Consider the following 17,074-nt stretch of genomic DNA (forward strand, 5'->3'; position numbering starts at 1 on the left):
CCTTGGTTATTAGTAGCATTCATTTCATTCATAAGAGAAGGGAAGTAAATCAGGCTTTATGTGCACTGTTAGAGGCTGGTTTAGATGGATAAGATTAGATTGTTGTACAGATGGTGATATTAAAGGCAAGAACGATGTATAAATATCATGGACCCATGGGAAGAGACAGACGGTATCATAGTGACAAGCTCTTCCTGTTTTAAGACAAACTGCCCTCATGTCTTTTCAGTGCTAGCACATGTTCAACAACATCCATCCTCTCCTGTTAGCTGTTTTAGTGTGGAGTTACTTTCATATACCTTTACTCAAACAAAAGTCAAAGTGGGCCTTTAAAATATACAGAGACCATTTTGCATGTATTTATTTACAGTAAAAGCAGCCATTAAGTACAAGTTATTCATTTTTCTGCATCTGGAAAAAGCAGAAACAATCATTTCACAAAAAAATTATTAGAAGCTGAAACAATATAATATAGATTTTTTTCAGTATTTAGTGTATCCACCTTTTGCTTTTATGACAGCTTCCATTTCTTTCAGGAGACTTGCTTTCAGTTTTCAGTTCTATTTTTTCTATATCTGTTAATGTTTTTTGGAACTCACTTAATTTCCTTTGACCTTCCCCTGCCTTATATAATTAGGTTATTTTATATCTAATCTCCTCAGAAATATCTCCTGGAAAGTGTACTTAATGGCCATTTTGATGTGAAACCAAATAAATGAAAGGTGGTCTCTGAATTTTGCACAGTACTCTATGCTCTACAGGTATTCACACAAATGCATATGGGACATATGGACGATTACATTGACCTTGTTCGTGCTCTCTTCTTTCTTGTTGCAGTGGCATTTACACAGTGAAGTCAGCAGGCAACATTCTGGATGACATCGGGAACATGTTTGATGATCTTGCTGACCAGCTGGATGCCATGTTGGACTGACCCCATTCTGCCGTTCCTCTACTCCATCATGAACCATCCTCAGCTATACAGAGAGGATTTTGGGTGCCCCTTAGGAGTGTGGGATCTCTGTGAAAAACTCCTCAGCCTATGTGGCTCTCTCAGATTTACTCTTCACTTATTGCTTCTGAGTGATGGCTTTAGTTCCAGATGGGCACTAAATCACCAAATTCAAGGAGCCATGCCGTTACAGACTGCAGTCTGGCCCCTGGGTGGAATAAAAACCTGTGGGCTTGCAACATGGCTTAGTCCTGGAGGGGCATCAGTGGAGAGATGATGCAGTGAGATGTGAGGCTCCCACCAGTGTCTAGCTTATCAGCTCTGTTGGCTCACCAGGACAGAAGTGTGTCCTTTCTGTTCCTGCCAGTGCTTTATAGCATTTCCTTTTTTGAACGTACCATGTCAGAACTCTTTGAGAAGAAACACTTTAATTTCCTGTTGCACACAGACCATGCCCCTCTAGGCATGGGAACGTGAAAACGAAGCTAGTGTCTGACCTCTCCTTCATTCAGACCTAACAGTACATGTCACTTCACTTGTAATACTGTCCATACACATGCTAGCTACTGCTCTTATGTGTGCATAAAGATTACCAGGTCTGCTCATATGAGAATACATATTAAAACCAACCAGCCAGGTAAAATATAATCGATTCAGCCATACTTGCACAAGTGTGAAAATGACTAATAGCACAGAAATTCTGTGGACCAAGTTTTTCAGACACTACTTGCAGGATTATAAAAGGACCATTATGTAAGGGTCCACTGTTTGCAAACAAGAGCACTTGTCTATCAAATGTACTATTCTTAAATAACTTATCAGAGTTATCAGAACAAACAGCACATTCTTATGGCCTAAAATTGTACTATATAAGCACTATAGTTCTCCAGTAGTTGAGTTGTTAGTGGTGTTAATAATGAACATTCATAGTTTTATCATGATTAAAAGAGGCGTTTTTTGTTGCATGTGTTTCTTTTTGCATCCTTGATTTTTAATGTTAGTAAATGGGGAATTTCCAGTTGAAAAGTGCTAGTAGAAGCAATGAAATCATTTTAACCAGATTTACCAAAAGGGAAACATTGTGTCCATTGCTCTTGAATTTCAACATATTTGAATAAACATAGGCAAAAAACACACAGAAAGCCCATGCTAGATATCCAAATGTCAGAATTCACTGGAAAAAGAAATAAACATCCAAATCTGCTTGTGCTTTTAGCTTGACCCATTGTTTTGCACTTTTCATGAAGTGTATGCACTATATGTAGTCTGCCTTTTATTTTAGATTATTGTGGACCTTGCATGTACAGTATACATGTTTTGAAAACCTTTGATTGTTTGTTCGTTTGTTTGTTTACACAATCCAAATGAATCAGATATATTGACTTGTGATTGCAAGAGGAATAGAGCTTCCTAAACTTGCATGTTATTTTTTTTATAACTGTATCAACCAATAACTATAGATTTTATATAAAATAGCTTATGATATTCATATTTTTAATTAACTTTATAAAGGCATCTAGTTCAGCATATGTTCAGTGTATACTACTGTATACTCCTTTGTAAATGTTTCTAAATACTGTAGTGCTGTTTGCATGGTATTGCTATATCAGTACTAAGACAGACAGAACTGTATATCAATGTGGGCCCATAATGGTATACACCATTAATAATAAAGTGACTGCTATTTTAAGAGAGAAGCATCTAAAATGCTATTTAATAATAAAGAAACTGTTTTATGTGTTCTGTAATGGCATTTATTTGCAGATGAAAACTTTACATTTACAGTACATTTGAAACAGGCTACTGTGCTACTTTCCCAGTATGCAAAATATTCTATAAAAAGCTTTAAAAATAATAAAATGGTGTTTTGTGGTTTTTATGAACAGTCTGAAGGTTGATCGGAAAGGGGAAACAACTCCACAAACACAAAAAAAAATGAAGATCAAGAAAAGAGAAGGTAAGGAAAAGAAAGCCCGGGGGAAAAAATCCTTTAGATCCAGTCGTCATGACATTTACTGTAGTCACACAGCTCTTCTGGCTTAAACCACAGGTTGATCTCAGTGTTGGCACTGTCTAAAGAATCACTCCCATGGATGATGTTCCTGAAACAGAGACAAAGTGTCTTAGAAAAAGCCTGCACAGCAGGAATAATGTGGGTGTCGCTTGGCTCAAACCTCATTACTGATTAAACAGATACAGCTTATGACTTCCAGATATTCACACCTTCATACTCAGAGAAACTTCACTCTGAGCATAAAGCTGATGTGAGTTTTATTGTTTTCAGAGCTCAAACTTTCCAAGCCTTCAAGCACTAGTTTCTAACTACAGATTGAAAACTAGCTTTGGGGTAAATGACACAATTGGATCTTACCTGAGAACTTGGATGCAGAAGTCACCTCGAATTGTCCCAGGCTTAGAATCAGCAGGGTTAGTCTCACCCAGCATTACTCTTCCTGTTTCTATTACATTACATCCCTCCCAAACCTGACAGGGTAACACAGAAACACATTAACACAAACAAAATATACATTTTTGTCAAATTTTCCACAAACCTGACAGCAGCCTGTACATGCTGTTCTAATGTTCTCATGTATATGTATTTGGGCAAAAGAATAGAATTATTACTATTGACAGTGAGCTGCTTCATGGCCATCAAATGTAATTTAAACTGTACTTCAAAGTGAATGTGGCTCCTCAGAGATGGTAAGAAGTATAAATAGATTATCTCGCTCACCATGGCAACCACAGGGCCAGAGGACATGTAACTGACAAGACCAGGGAAGAACGGCCTGTCCTTCAGGTCACTATAGTGCTGCTTGAGAAGGTCCTCACTGGCCTGCATCGCACACACACACACATACAGTCACACTGTAAGATGAATAAAAGACAAATAAATTGTCCACAGAACCTTATTGTGTATTGTACACATATCCATCCATCTCCTTCTACTATCTTTCTACTCTATTCAATAACAACAATAGCAACATATAATGGATCACTGATATCTGACCTTGATGTATTAGAAACATTGTCAAAGCACTAATGATAAATTTCACCATTCACAATACCGGTACCTCCAGTTTTCCTACATCATTGTGTAGACATTTCATGATAAACGAACCAATAGAAATGCTCCATTATTGTTTGGAATAAAATCTCTTAACATTAACTTATATTAAAAGTACGTTTATGCCCTTTCATGTAAAGTAGCAACTGTATCCTACATTGGACCAATGTTCTAGTCTTGTTCTAGTCTTCGACTAGTCTACGGTTAGGCTTCAACAGAGATTAGGAAAGAAATCCATTGAATTCTGGAGATATGGAGTTATATGGCAGTTATGGAATGTAGGCTAACAAATGGTGCTAATTGGAGTGTAGTGCTAAGTGTAGATGAGCAGCATAACACAGGAAAGGAGGGATCAAGTCTCAGTAGCAGTCACCTTAAGTAGAATGGCTTAGAATAGACCATAGAATTAAGGCAACAGCCTCTTTGTACACTGCAGAAGGTCAAACACTTCCTTCACTTTTGCAGATGTCACTGCTAACTAACCATTAGCAAAATAAAGCAAAAGAGCACATTGCAATCCTACTATTCAGAAATGTTAGGACATTATTTGTCCTGTAAATGTGAAAAACATGAACAAAGGCCTGTAACAAGCTAGGTCAAGGTTATAACATGAAATAAGATCAATGCATAAATAATAAATGAAAATGAAATTAGTTCCTCGCACTTAACTTACATGGAGTAACTTCATGCCCACCAGCTTGAATCCTTTCTGTTCAAAACGCTTGATAATTTCTCCAGTAAGTCCTCTCTGCACTCCATCAGGTTTGATGGCAATGAAGGTGCGCTCCTGCTTACTGGCCATTGGACTGAAACACAGTGAGGTCACACTTTTTCCAAATGCACTGACAGAGTGACTGGCAGAGGTGGGCAAAGCAGCCTAAAACCATCCTCAATTAAAAGGAAACCGCAATGAAATAATGACTTAAGTAGCCACCAAACAACCTCTTAATTCTTCCAGCAATCTGCCTGTGCAGGAACTAAAGTTGGTTAGTTGTAAGTCTTCTCTGTTTTAGATGCTTCTGGTCTAAAATAAAATGCCAAAGCTTGAAACAAAACTGTAGCAGTCTAAAGACAGAAGAGAATGAAATGAGGTCCAAGGAAATGATACCATTTGAAAACATTCAGCAGAGTAGAAATCCATTAAACTGTACCTAAGTACATGAAACTGAGTAAGAAACTGTTTCTGATCATTGCTGAGATCAAGACTTACGGAGCAGTAGAGGTGGTGCATTGCTGTGGAGTTTGACTGGGCTGACAGGGTGCCGGAGCCCCTGAGCCCATATCCCATTAACCCTCATGCGCCAGGATGCATGGACACTCAGCTCCTCACTGCCCTGTCACTGGAATTGCCACCTATGTTCTGATCAGCTCCTCCCTCCTACATTAGGATTGGCTTGTAAGGTTTGCCTGCACTGATTGATTGAAAGTGGCATTTTTTGCAAACTGTCTTTTCAAATTATAATTCTTAGACAGTTCCACATTATCATTCACATTAAGTTTCACTGTTTTTGGGTTTAATTTGACTTCTTTCAGCTGGTCCAGTACTCAGACTGTTTTGCTGCTGTTCACACCATTTACCTTTAAGCTGTTTAGACCAAACTGAGGAATAGATGAACTGAGACCCTAAGGCTTGCTATGTTCTTAGATGCTGGATGTACTGAGGTCCTCTGCAGTTCTGGAACCCTGACACTGTTTTCATCAGGTTTTTACATTTTATTTATTTTTATTTATTTGTTTGTTTATTTATATGATTTTTATTTATTTATTTATTTATTTTTGGTGGTATGTATTTACTTCTACCTGAGCATTTTTTCTTTGACGTACATATACGGTTTTAGGTCCTTTCATATATTATGAACTCCTAGCCAATCCTAGCACAGGAGGGCGGGGTTAGTCGGAATACAGGTGGGGATTATTACACGCGTCCTGTAGGTTTGAGCAGGAGCTGCTCTTGGCACACACTGCATAACTCCTGAGCGGATCTCTGGCACCTGACAGGTCTAATCGCCATGACTATAGAGTCCCAGCGTGATGTGGCCTCACTCGATCACACTCACTCTCTCACCGCCTGTCTATTTATATCACTCTTCCGGAGCCGCACTCTTCATCAAGCTTTCAAGTGTCGTTATGAGACTCTTGGACACAGACGATCAACCCTGATATGACACGACGCAGGCTAGTGGATAAAAAACAGATGAAAGCGAGAAGGAATGATCCAGTAGTGAACTACACTGAACACGCACGGAAAAAAAGCTCGCGCAGTCCAAAGTGGGCATCACACGGCGCTTGTAACACGAGGCGTATGGAGCGCTGTAAATTCACCCATCAGAATATGTTTCTTACCTTAAACGACGACCGTCGATTTGACCAGAATCCAAGTGGTCAGTTAAATCCCCGAGCTGCTACAGAAGGCGGCAGGCTTACGGTGGGCGGGACGAGCTGCAGTCAGGTCATTGTGTCTGATTGTTATGAGCAACGGTCCATGCGGCTCAAAATATTCTATGAAAATGAAAAATAAAAATAAATAAATAAATAAGAAAGCTGTTTTGTGCCTTCAGACACATTCGGCAACATTCGTAAAACTTCTTTTTTATTTTTAAAATTTTCATTCTTTTTTTTTTTTTTTCACTTTTATGATGTCACCTTGTATAAGTGTGAAATGGGCACGGGTGCATTTTTCTTCCTCCTATTTCTTTCTCACTATTTCTTTAAGGACTTAACTGTAAGCTGGGGTATGTTCAGGGGCCAGGGGTCAAAGGCCTAACGATGCAATAGACGACGTACTCAGACGGTACGGATCACGGCAAAAACTAAACTCCGTCTACCTCAGAAACGTTTGATAGAATAACGTAACGAGGTGGCGTGTGTGAGTAAACGCGTGCTTGTGTCTTCTGACTGGGGTCGTCTCTGCTGGTGAAGGTAAGCTCTGAGTTTAAACTCCCTGTAGCTCAGCCGCTGTTAGTCACAAGCCTGTCGTATTGAACCGACGGCTTAACTGTAATCACTAGTTTCAAGTGTGGCTCCAGCCTAGAGCAAATGTAAATGTGCACATTTCCAGCTGTTTAAAGCTACTAGCACTCAAATTAAAGAGCTGTAAGGAAGGTGAAAGCTGTGGTTTGATGACTAAACGCTTTTTCTTTAATGCGATTATTTAAAAAACTAAGATGACTAATGAATTTAGTGCAGTGTATGTTCCATCGCAGGCTGTAGTGCTGCACAGTCAGAAATAAAGGTTCTGTGCAGGCAGTACCCTCAAAGGCCCAATTGTGTGCCTTAAATAAGCTTGTCCCAGTGGAAAAGTACATATTTGCGCCTTTTCATAACCTAATATTTTAAAACAGAACCGTAAAATAAGAAGTCTGGAGACAAGACTGGGTGTGTGGAGTTGATACAGCTTAGAACATCTAGTTTCAGTGGATTATGGTACAGTTATGTTCAATGACTAAAGGTACTGAGATGCACCCTTAAGGGCACCGCCCCAGTGACTGTTTCATAGCTTCACTTTTGAGAGCGTATGGTAAATTTATTTAGGTTGGGTGGCTTCTCTGGGATTTCCCTTTCTTCAGTGAAACTGTTCCTTCAAGCTGAATATGATCATATATAAAACTGTTAAGGCTCCTAAAAGTTTGTGTCCAGACATGCCTTTCCCATTTATTTTTGCAATTTTGTCCACCCTTTTTACATCTTTCATTTATGCAGAACAAAGCAAAACAGCACAGGTCACTCCTGTGCAGTGGAGTCATTGCTGCAAGGAGCCCCATTAAGATCATCAAACTGAATCCAATTTGATCTGTTAAGCGCACCCACAGCATCATGTCGAATGGAAACTAATCTTGCATTACATAGTCACATAGTCAGAGAAGTACTTTGATTTTACCTTGCATTGCCAGCGTTTATAGAACAGCGTCATGAAATGGCCAGGGATTACTTAATGGTTGTAAAGCAAGGTTTGGTCATCTGCTTAGCGATGCAGTCAGTAGGTCTCATTAAAAGTGCTTTGCTTTTATTCAGCATATCATTTTGAGCTCATGCTCGACTGTGATTTCTACTTGACAGAGCATAACGTTTGTGATGCATTATGCATTTACTCCGAGCTTCATGCTGTTTGGCAGGCCTAAATTGATTGTCTATTTCTACATTCCATGGCAAGTTTTTGCTTTTAGTTAACCTTCTGTTACATTTTTAAACAAACATAGTGATCATTTGTAATATTTAGAGAGATTTGATGGGCTTGAAGTTTGAAGTGCAGTAGATTTGTGGTGAATATGTTTCTGCTGCTTTCCTTCCCATATCCTTTATTTTTCTTTTCTGTTTTTACCATAAGATTCACATTTTATATTTGTGTGGTTTCCTGCACCTAAACAGCTGTAATTTAATTTAATTACTGATTTACATTCTCTTTTTAAATATTAGAATTATACAAAAACCCCTTTTTATGACTGTACCTTTAAGACTGGTATGTTTAAATGAGCTCTGTTCTGATTGGCTGCCCTGTATTGTATTGTGGCTCATTTATAAAAAAAAAAAATAAAAAAAAAAGCAAGCAGTTCAGACTGAAACGTTTAAAACCATAACAGTGTCCATAATAAATAAAACTGTTTTATTTCAACTAAGCAAAGAAATTCCGGTTTTGGGTTGTGCTTTAAAGTTTGCCCTGGGATAAAAGCTTGTGTGCTTGTGATTTACTGTAATAATTAGTTTGCAGCTTGAGTCTCATTACCTTTGTCAGCACTTGACACTGCCAATGCTGGAAAACCTAAATTACACACACACACACACACACACACACACACACACACACACACATACACATCTCACCCTCCCGTCCTCTGGCCCTCCCTGCAGCATAACTCCCAAGACCACAGAGAAACTGATGCTAGAGCTAAACATGGCCAAATGTGCTCAAACAATTCTGAGTCTTCCTTCCCTCTGGCACATATATTCAGCCAACTAAATGGGTGGATAATCCTCTCCCAATCTCCCTAACTCTACTGTAGATGTTCAGTATTCCTAGCTCTATTTTTACCAGGGCTTAAAGTGAGGATTATTTGTGGTAGCTGACGAGTCATGCTCTGTAAACTGTTCTAATGTGAGGTAATGTGTGATAGCAGGCGAGTGTAATTCTACACACGATCATTTCTTTCAAATGAGAAAAAATAAATATTTAGTTCAAACGGTTAATGTCAAATTTGTAACTATTTCTATATTTGTGGATTTGTAACTATTTCTAATTTTGAATTATGATAATATTTAGCATTATCATAGGGTTGCCTATAGTAGGTAGCTTTTTTACATTTGAAATGAGAAAATGATTAGGATTTTGTCATATTTAAAAAAAAAGGCATTATGAAATGCTTAATGGTTGTAATTTTTTTATGGTTGAACAATACAGTTCCTTGATATTTTGTGTGAAGTATGATCATTGTCCACTGGTGTGACTGTGTTTGGAAATAATCCTACTATTTAAACTGCTGTAATTTTAAGAATTATCCCAAGTCTGTTAAATTAGTTTTATAGACATAAAGAAAATGTTCATGTCATGGAACCATATGTTGAAAGTCTTCCTACTATAAATAATTATAATGGAATTTGTCTGCAAAACTGATGTTCACCTCATGTGATGCCATTCTGTGAATATTCATTTGGACATCTGAAAACAGTTCTTTTCAGTCCAGAAAGTACAGAAAACGCTGTAAGAGCCCATTGTCTGAATATGGGATAAGTTTTAGTAGCTTTGGCAGTTTACAGCTTGAAAATACGTTTTTGAAGCTCGCTTTCTAGTCTTGTTTTAAGAATTTTCAAACACTCTTTTTGGTCATGTTATAAGTATGTTTTGATCTACCCACAGATTTTCAGTGATGTTCAAGTCAGGGGGCTGTGAGGAACTTTCCAAAAGCCTCAGCTTATGTTTCTTGAAGTAGTTCATGATGTACTTTGAGGTATGTTTTAGATAATTGAACCCAGCGTCTTTTCAGCTTCAGTTTCATGATTGATTGTTTCTCATTTGCTTCCAGAATTTTCTGATATTTAATGGAATCCTTTCTTCCCTCTATTCCTAGAGTGTTTCCTGTGGCAGTGACTGCCACAAAACACCAAAGCCAAACAGCTAGCAAGGTGTTTCTTTCCATTAAATACTGATATTTTTTTTCTCTGAACATACTTTTGCTGATTGTGGCCAAAGAATTCATTTTTACTTGATCAGTCCACAGCACTTGTTTCCAAAATACCTCAGGCTTATCTAGATATTGTTTTGCATACTTCAGATGTTAACTTTTATGATTAGGTCACAGATAAGGTTTCCATCTGATGACTTCCATTGTGTTTGAGCAGGACCATCACTCTTCTGTCAGCTAAACCTTCCTGCAGGTCCTTTGCTGTCATATGGGGGTTGTGCTTTGCCTTTCTGGCCAGCTTATGAAAAGTTCTCTGTGAGAGTTTTCTGAGTTTCCAGATCTTACCTTGACTATGTTCCTACAGACTGGAAGTGCTTGGAAGGTCAACATTATGGTTATACCACTACCTTTTGTGACTGTAGTATGAATTGTAACACATTAAAAACATTTGTAGATGTTGCTCTGTGTCATATAATGTCTTACAGTGTGGCAAACAGAAAAATAAGAAATAAAAGGTGTTTTGATACAAGACATTCCAGAAAGAAGTGTTGTATTAAAACACATTAAAAACCATATTTCTTAAATGCAAGAGAGAAAAAATGTTTAATTCTCTCAAGAAATTTTAGAAGATCTTTTTCTTTTCCATTTTGAGTTTGAGCTCACATTAACTACTTAGTATCTCTTTTAAGATTTCTTTTTTTCCTAAACAGTGCTTAAGGGATGGAAGTTTGATTCAGAAGTTTGACAAGAATGCTTGTTTATAGACTGAAGTCAGCTCATTAACTCCAGTTCTTTGAGTGAACTATAGGTGAGACTTAGAACTTTTTAACTTTTTACAAATTTAAATCTACAATTAAAAGTGAGTTCACTCTCAAACATGAAGACATATTACAATCAGTATTTGCCGGTTATGAATTTAATATTATGCTTTCAATTCTTCTACTTTACAGTGACTTTTTAGTACTTTAACCCATGTTTTTAATGCTAGTTTCTAACATTACCTCAAGTTCTTTTTGCTTTTAGTAAAATGATTAGTTGAACTGAATGTGTTTGTAAAAATGCATAATAATAATTTCTGCCCAACTTTGTTAATATCAGTCTTCCAGGAGGTTCTTTAGGTTTTTAGGTGTTAAAAATCTAAATCACAGAAATCAAGCGCATTTGCAAAATAACAATATGACTGGTTGCTGCTGGACAATGGGCTATCTCTAAAAAGGGTGCTCTATGTAAAGCACTAGACTTTAAAATATTAGAGATTTCTTTACTGTTCACACTTGCTGCTCTTCTTGGTTCTAATTATGTTATGCCATCTTTCATTCACTCATTATCGGTTACAGTTCTCCACCACTGGGGGGCAATACCCAAGCAGCATGGTTAGGCCAGATGGATAGTGGCTCCAACCTCAGATGTAACACTTCAGCTGAGAGCAATCCCACTGATGATGGATTCTCACTCTGAAGCTCTCTTGGATGGATGATTTCTGTAGAACTGTAAATGAGGAACAGCATATGGCCAGTAATTTAGTGCTATTTACATATAAATTGAGAGAAACAATTTATATGTAAATATAAAAACAGGACTCCTTCATAGTCCCACTTATATTTTTATTTCCATCATCTTAGCAGCACATTTTACTTAGATCATAAAATGTGGATGTGTATGTATATGACCTCATATAACATGGTTTGACGGAGAGTTTGGTAGTTAAGTGCAACTCACAAGCAGATACCAATGCTTACACTAATTAAAAATAGCATGTTGATACTGTAATGAACAATACAGTTACAAAAATAATAATAACAATAAGGAACGAAGTAATTCAATCAATAAAAGAACTGTTGTCTTGGGAATCGTCAAGTGTACACCTGTCATTAGATGCTGTTAATTAGTTAATCTGCTAATTTGTGTGGTCATTTTCTATGTGCTAAACTTGTAACAGTATGGTGAGCAGTGATGTGAACAGCTTCATTTCTATCAGTGCAGTCTGTCTGATACCTGAGCTGACAGGAAGAAACTAGGTTAGTCCTTTTTACTGTAAAGCATCGTCTTGGGATAGTGACGGATTCCAAACTCTCAAAAACCTTACGATATAACTTTGTGATGCAGTGCTTCAGCTGTCATGATCAGACATGAAGCTAATAGTTCTCTCTCTCTCTCTCTCTCTCTCTCTCTCTCTCTCTCTCTCTCTCTCTCTCTCTCTCTCTCTCTCTCTCTCTCTCTCTCTCTCTCTCTCTCTCTCTCTCTCTCTCTCTCAGAGTGTGTCAGATTTACATGTGATGTGAAAGGTTAAATGGCTCACTAACAAAGGTTTAAGGAATTATTGTCTGTTCTGATCTATTGCCAAATCATATGTGACTGATATGTGATATATTGCATACATTGAATATCATCACTGCCGATACAAAACCTAATTTTTCCAAAAAGTAACTTAACAGTAGAGGAAAAAACAGTCTTAAACTTGTATCATGCAGTGCTGTCCAAATGTCAGAGAGCTCCCTTCTTTTATTTAATTTTGTTTTCATTATCAGCCAAAAAAAGCTGACAGACTCGAAAGAAACTGTGAACATTCAACAGAAACTTACACCCAATCCTTAATAACTAAATATGATGTATCTTTTTCAGTATTTAGTCTGTCCACCTTTTACCTTCATTACAGCTTCCATTCTTTTTGGGAGATTGCTTCACAACTTTCGAAGGAATCTGCATTCTCACCTCTAAAGTTCAGTCTTAGATGTTGGTTACATTAGCTGCTTCTAATGATTCAGTAATTTGTATTTAATGGACATTTTGACGGGAACTTAATAAATATGGTCTCTTTTGCACACTACTCTTTCATTTTAAGTCATTATGAACTATTCGTTCTGTTTGTACATTCATCAAGAAATACACAATATAAAGGGCACCTGCTATGATCAAATTATATAAAAACTTAGTTACAAGATTGAGCTTATTTATATTTGTTAACAATAAATATATGATAACAATAAATTATTATCTACAGAGTTCTGCAAGCATCCTTATATAGTCATACAAACGATCAATTGCTGAGCTAATAATAAACCCAGGCTTGTTATGTAACACTAAAACATGACTTAACACATATTCACCAAGGCTCCATATGGATTGCAGTAAAACCTCCTGAAGGGCATAGTGTTAAGAGATGGTGGTGAAAACGTTCTGTCTGTGGAATCAGCGTTGGTGTGAAGCCTAAGAACAAGCCCAGACACTTCCAGAACTTCTAAAGATCTCTTAGGTAAGTGTGAAAGCAAATATAGAATGGCATGCACTGTACAGAATGGAAAGATAACCGTGTCTCCAAGCATGGATAATTGCGTCTGGGATGTCTTGGCCTTTTGTATCGCATCGTTAAGGAATGAGCGGGATCGCTGGGCCTGCGTGATTTGCCAAGGACAGTAGAGGTCTCCATTAATATAACATTAACCTTCCTTCACCCACATCTTCCTTTCCCAAACCTATGGCTTTGTCTTCATTAGACACCCTGACAAGTTTCCTCAACAGCTTGGCGTGCTCTATTAGCTGCCCCTGAGCTCTGAGGGCCTTCTGAAAGCAGCCACTCAACTCCTCGCCACCGGACATGGATAAAGATCTTCACAGAAATGAGAGCAAAGAGATAACAAAAGACTTATAATGCACAAACCACCTGAGATACCAAAGATACAATGTCGGCTTTGGATGGAACCTCTTGGGAGTGTGTTTTGTGTGACTAGATCTACACAACATTTGTATTGCCTTTCTCATCACCAAGCCACAGCGCAACCCCTGCCATTGCCGTTGTTCCTCTCTGATGTCATTGTGGGGTTGGATTGTAGTGTGATGAAAAAGACTGCAGACAGGACTGAGACTGTGAGCGCACGAGGCTCAGTGGAGCTGTCAAAAATTCTGAGCCTCTCTACATGAATGAGACTTCCTAATGTTGGTAACCTTGAGGTTCGTGTTTGCTCTCCACAGCAGCCAGCTGAGGCAGCTTTGTTCCTCTCCCTTCTGCCGTCTCCTGCACTGTGAGGCTGTCCAGGGGGCAAAAGTGCCATGCTTACTGACAAACTCTGCCTGTACCAATTCGGCAAACAGGGTGTGGACGAGAGAGAATAGGGGAGTGCGAATGGGAGGGGGGCAGGTTTGTGTCAGAGCTCAGAGAAGAAGCACCACAAAGCCTCCCCAGCATAATAGTATTTTAGACTGTATGAAAGCAGACTAGGACTTGCTTAGTATTCGCTGCACCACTGTCCTTGTAACTGTGGAATTCTGGCCTTATCTCATAGGAGGATCTCATCCATTATTTAAAATCCAGCACCAGTCTTTAATAATTCCTAAAGGATCTTTTGCTTGCTATGCTTTTCCTTCTTACTGTTTTTATTCCCCAGCTGTCGCTCATCAGCAGTCCAATGTGCATTTGCCAACAGTGCAGGGATTTAGCAAAGAGAGAACTCCTTGTACACGATGCTGGCAGGACTGTCAGGACAAGTGCAATAAAGTCGGCATCTCAATTTGGAAAATACTCCCTTGAAAACTCTCTATAATGCCTGTGCACTTAATGCCTCGATGAAAGAATACTACTTCATAATACAGAGCATAACTAACATGAATTTTGCTGTTTCCTGAATGTGAGACAGCAGCATCGTTTGCAGTGTCCAAACTTATCCAACGATCAGAGGACCTGGATACTTCCTTTGAACACCCAACAGAGGGCAATGTGGTTCAATCCAGTGCCTCTGTTTTCCTTATTACCAAAACAGCTGGAGATTTTCATCAACTGCTCGAGGAGTAAAATCAGGTGTAAGGTGGTGGTTTCATTTGCCAAAGGATTCAAAAATTAGTCACTGTTAACTCATCTTTTGCTCTAGCACACATTTGTCAAATGTGCAGGGTGCACAAATAACGTGCTATTTCCATTTCATCTGTCTATATCGGTGCATCATTACCCGTTCCTCCTAAGATTATACAGCTATAAGGAGGTTTAAAACACACAAGCAAACCACTCAATCCCTGCATAACAGTCCTGCCATCCCATTAGCATTCAAAGTGTGGAATCATGCATTTATCAGCTAATTTCCAGAAGTATAATCTATCAATCTTGTATTGATCTTGTGCACACGCCTATCTAATATGTAGCCATTATAATCAAGCAGTTGGAAGAGAGTGTTCTGCAAGCTCTCTCAGACTGTATAATGTCTCTCTATACAAAAATCAATGACATAGGACTCCTTCGCTCCAGCTTGCATAACTGGGTGATTAAGTACACACTCAAAGACGCACTCAAATAAATCATTAGGTATTTTGACTAGCGTTAAAATAACCATGCAAATTAGCACAGAATTTAAACAAATCCATATGGACATTGCAATAATTAGATGGGAATAGATAGCCAAGCATTGTTTTAAATGTATTTTTATTTTCATTTATCACAGCCACCGTTCTCACAATTATAACTTGCTCGTAACTGCCCTGATGGAAGATTATCACTGTAAAGTGTAAACATTCACAGAGAGTAGGTAGGAGAACATTTCTCTGGTGACTGCGTTACTGATAATGGCTGTCCATCTCATTCTGCATTACTAGGGTGGCCTAAAAGGAGAGGCACAAATCACCCTAGGGTGGCAGTGTCCACTTCAGGCCACCCTTTAGCTATGCTCCGGCCTCTGTTATTTCCAGAGATCTCAAACTTAGAATCAGTCCACAAAAATCTACTCCACATCTCAGATGTCCAGAGTCAGTGTTTTAGCAGTGTTTTTCTTCATTCTGTATCAATGTCCTAGTCTCAGTACCAGCTTCTTGAGAGCAACAGATCCTTTCAGACCTTTGCACTGAGTTTTCTTCTCACAGTGGAAGGATGGACAGAAAAACCTGTGGATTTTTTTCAGATCTGAAGCAAGAGTAGAGCTTCGCTTCCTGTCTGTCAATGATGAAAGCTTTAAGTTTTGTTTATCTGATGTTTGTGACATTTTTGGTGGTCTTGCACAGTTGATAGGAGGCTAATCTAAATCTTAATCATTTTTGAACTCTGTTTTAGAAACTGTTACAGATTACAGTTTCACACAAGCCATTTTTTCTGGGTTTGCAGCCTCTCAGTGTACCACAGATGTCAAACTAATCTATAAATTTCTTGTCACATATTTCACTTTGTAGCAGAATATTTTTGTATGTGCAATCTCTTTCTAGTAGGTGCTATTATCACCTTGGGAAAATGCTGAACAGAATAGGAGCATCATGTTTGTTTTCTCATTATTCTGAAAGAGAATCCGCGTTTGCTTTGTAATAGAATTTGGGAATTAGGTGCTTTAATTTACTTGTCATTGACCCACCTTATCACGTAACAATGCTTGTAGGTTTTCTGTTGTAGCGAGTGAGTCAAAATAAAGATAAAAAAACAAGACACTATGAAGTTCATTTCTAATGTGTATACATAATGATTTATGATTATTTAAAAAAAAGATGTGTTTTTTTTTTCTGGAGACATCTTTTATCCCATTTTCTCCTTCACTGGCTTCTTTTTGTTAACTTGTTAACTTCGCAAAGGCTGAGCCATTAGGAACCCAAATAAATATATAAAAATAATAATAATAATGCAGTAACATTTACCCCCCCCCCCAAAAAAAAACAACAACCCTGAACTCACTCTTTCACTGACCGGATTACTTGACATCCTGACTTTGTGGGCTGATCCAACTAATTCATCCAGCTGGCGGCTACTATTGATCACATTGCTAATCCACATTGACGAAGCATAGTCGAGGAACAAACCTCACAGTCAAGCAATTTATTTATTGGTGCATGGAGCCATGTGGTAGGGTAAGAGCTGAAGAGAGTTCCTAAATGAGTTTAGCTCCTTTTCCGAAGTGTAAAGTGTGCCATTCAAATGATGATAAATGGCAGTAAGAATGGAGGGTAGACTTTAGACTTTGGGACTGCACGTTTACACCTCAT

The 17,074-nt window shown here is 38.2% G+C and overlaps 2 protein-coding genes across 9 annotated transcripts in view; one reads left to right on the forward strand and one right to left on the reverse strand.

Moving 5' to 3' along the window:
* si:ch211-119c20.2 (caskin-2) overlaps positions 1–2,783 on the forward strand; it is a 57,559-nt gene extending 54,776 nt beyond the window's left edge. For all 7 annotated transcript variants that reach the window (XM_017702502.2, XM_017702511.2, XM_017702519.2 and 4 more), the window contains one exon: positions 838–2,783. In XM_017702502.2, the coding sequence (XP_017557991.2) occupies positions 838–934 (97 nt within the window). In that variant the 3' untranslated portion in view covers positions 935–2,783. The remainder of the gene's footprint in view (positions 1–837) is intronic.
* Positions 2,743–6,490, reverse strand: nme2a (NME/NM23 nucleoside diphosphate kinase 2a). Of its 2 annotated transcripts, none has more exons than XM_017702553.2 (5): positions 6,363–6,490; positions 4,693–4,825; positions 3,687–3,788; positions 3,324–3,436; positions 2,743–3,054 (listed from the first exon to the last, which is right to left on the reverse strand). In XM_017702553.2, the coding sequence occupies exons 2-5, from the start codon at positions 4,819–4,821 to the stop codon at positions 2,943–2,945; spliced, it is 456 nt and encodes a 151-aa protein (XP_017558042.1). In that variant the 5' UTR covers positions 4,822–4,825; positions 6,363–6,490; the 3' UTR covers positions 2,743–2,942. The 2 variants fall into 2 exon arrangements, with proteins under 2 accessions (XP_017558042.1, XP_017558034.1); XM_017702545.2 differs by lacking the exon at positions 6,363–6,490 and adding an exon at positions 5,230–5,370 and having other exon boundaries at positions 2,744–3,054.
* Between the last annotated feature and the right edge of the window lie 10,584 nt (positions 6,491–17,074).

Source organism: Pygocentrus nattereri, chromosome 13, assembly GCF_015220715.1.
Source record: "Pygocentrus nattereri isolate fPygNat1 chromosome 13, fPygNat1.pri, whole genome shotgun sequence".
NCBI classification, from domain to species: domain Eukaryota; kingdom Metazoa; phylum Chordata; class Actinopteri; order Characiformes; family Serrasalmidae; genus Pygocentrus; species Pygocentrus nattereri.

What these genes read in the sequence shown, in the direction of transcription:
- nme2a (XM_017702545.2), bottom strand. Translation starts at nt 5,300, where the DNA reads ATGGGCTCAGGGGCTCCGGCACCCTGTCAGCCCAGTCAAACTCCACAG. An exon ending in TGGGCATGAAGTTACTCCAT is followed by an intron (nt 3,789 to 4,692) that starts GTAAGTTAAGTG and finishes TGTGCGATGCAG; the next exon opens with GCCAGTGAGGACCTTCTCAA. An exon ending in TTCTGCATCCAAGTTCTCAG is followed by an intron (nt 3,055 to 3,323) that starts GTAAGATCCAAT and finishes TCTCTGTTTCAG; the next exon opens with GAACATCATCCATGGGAGTG.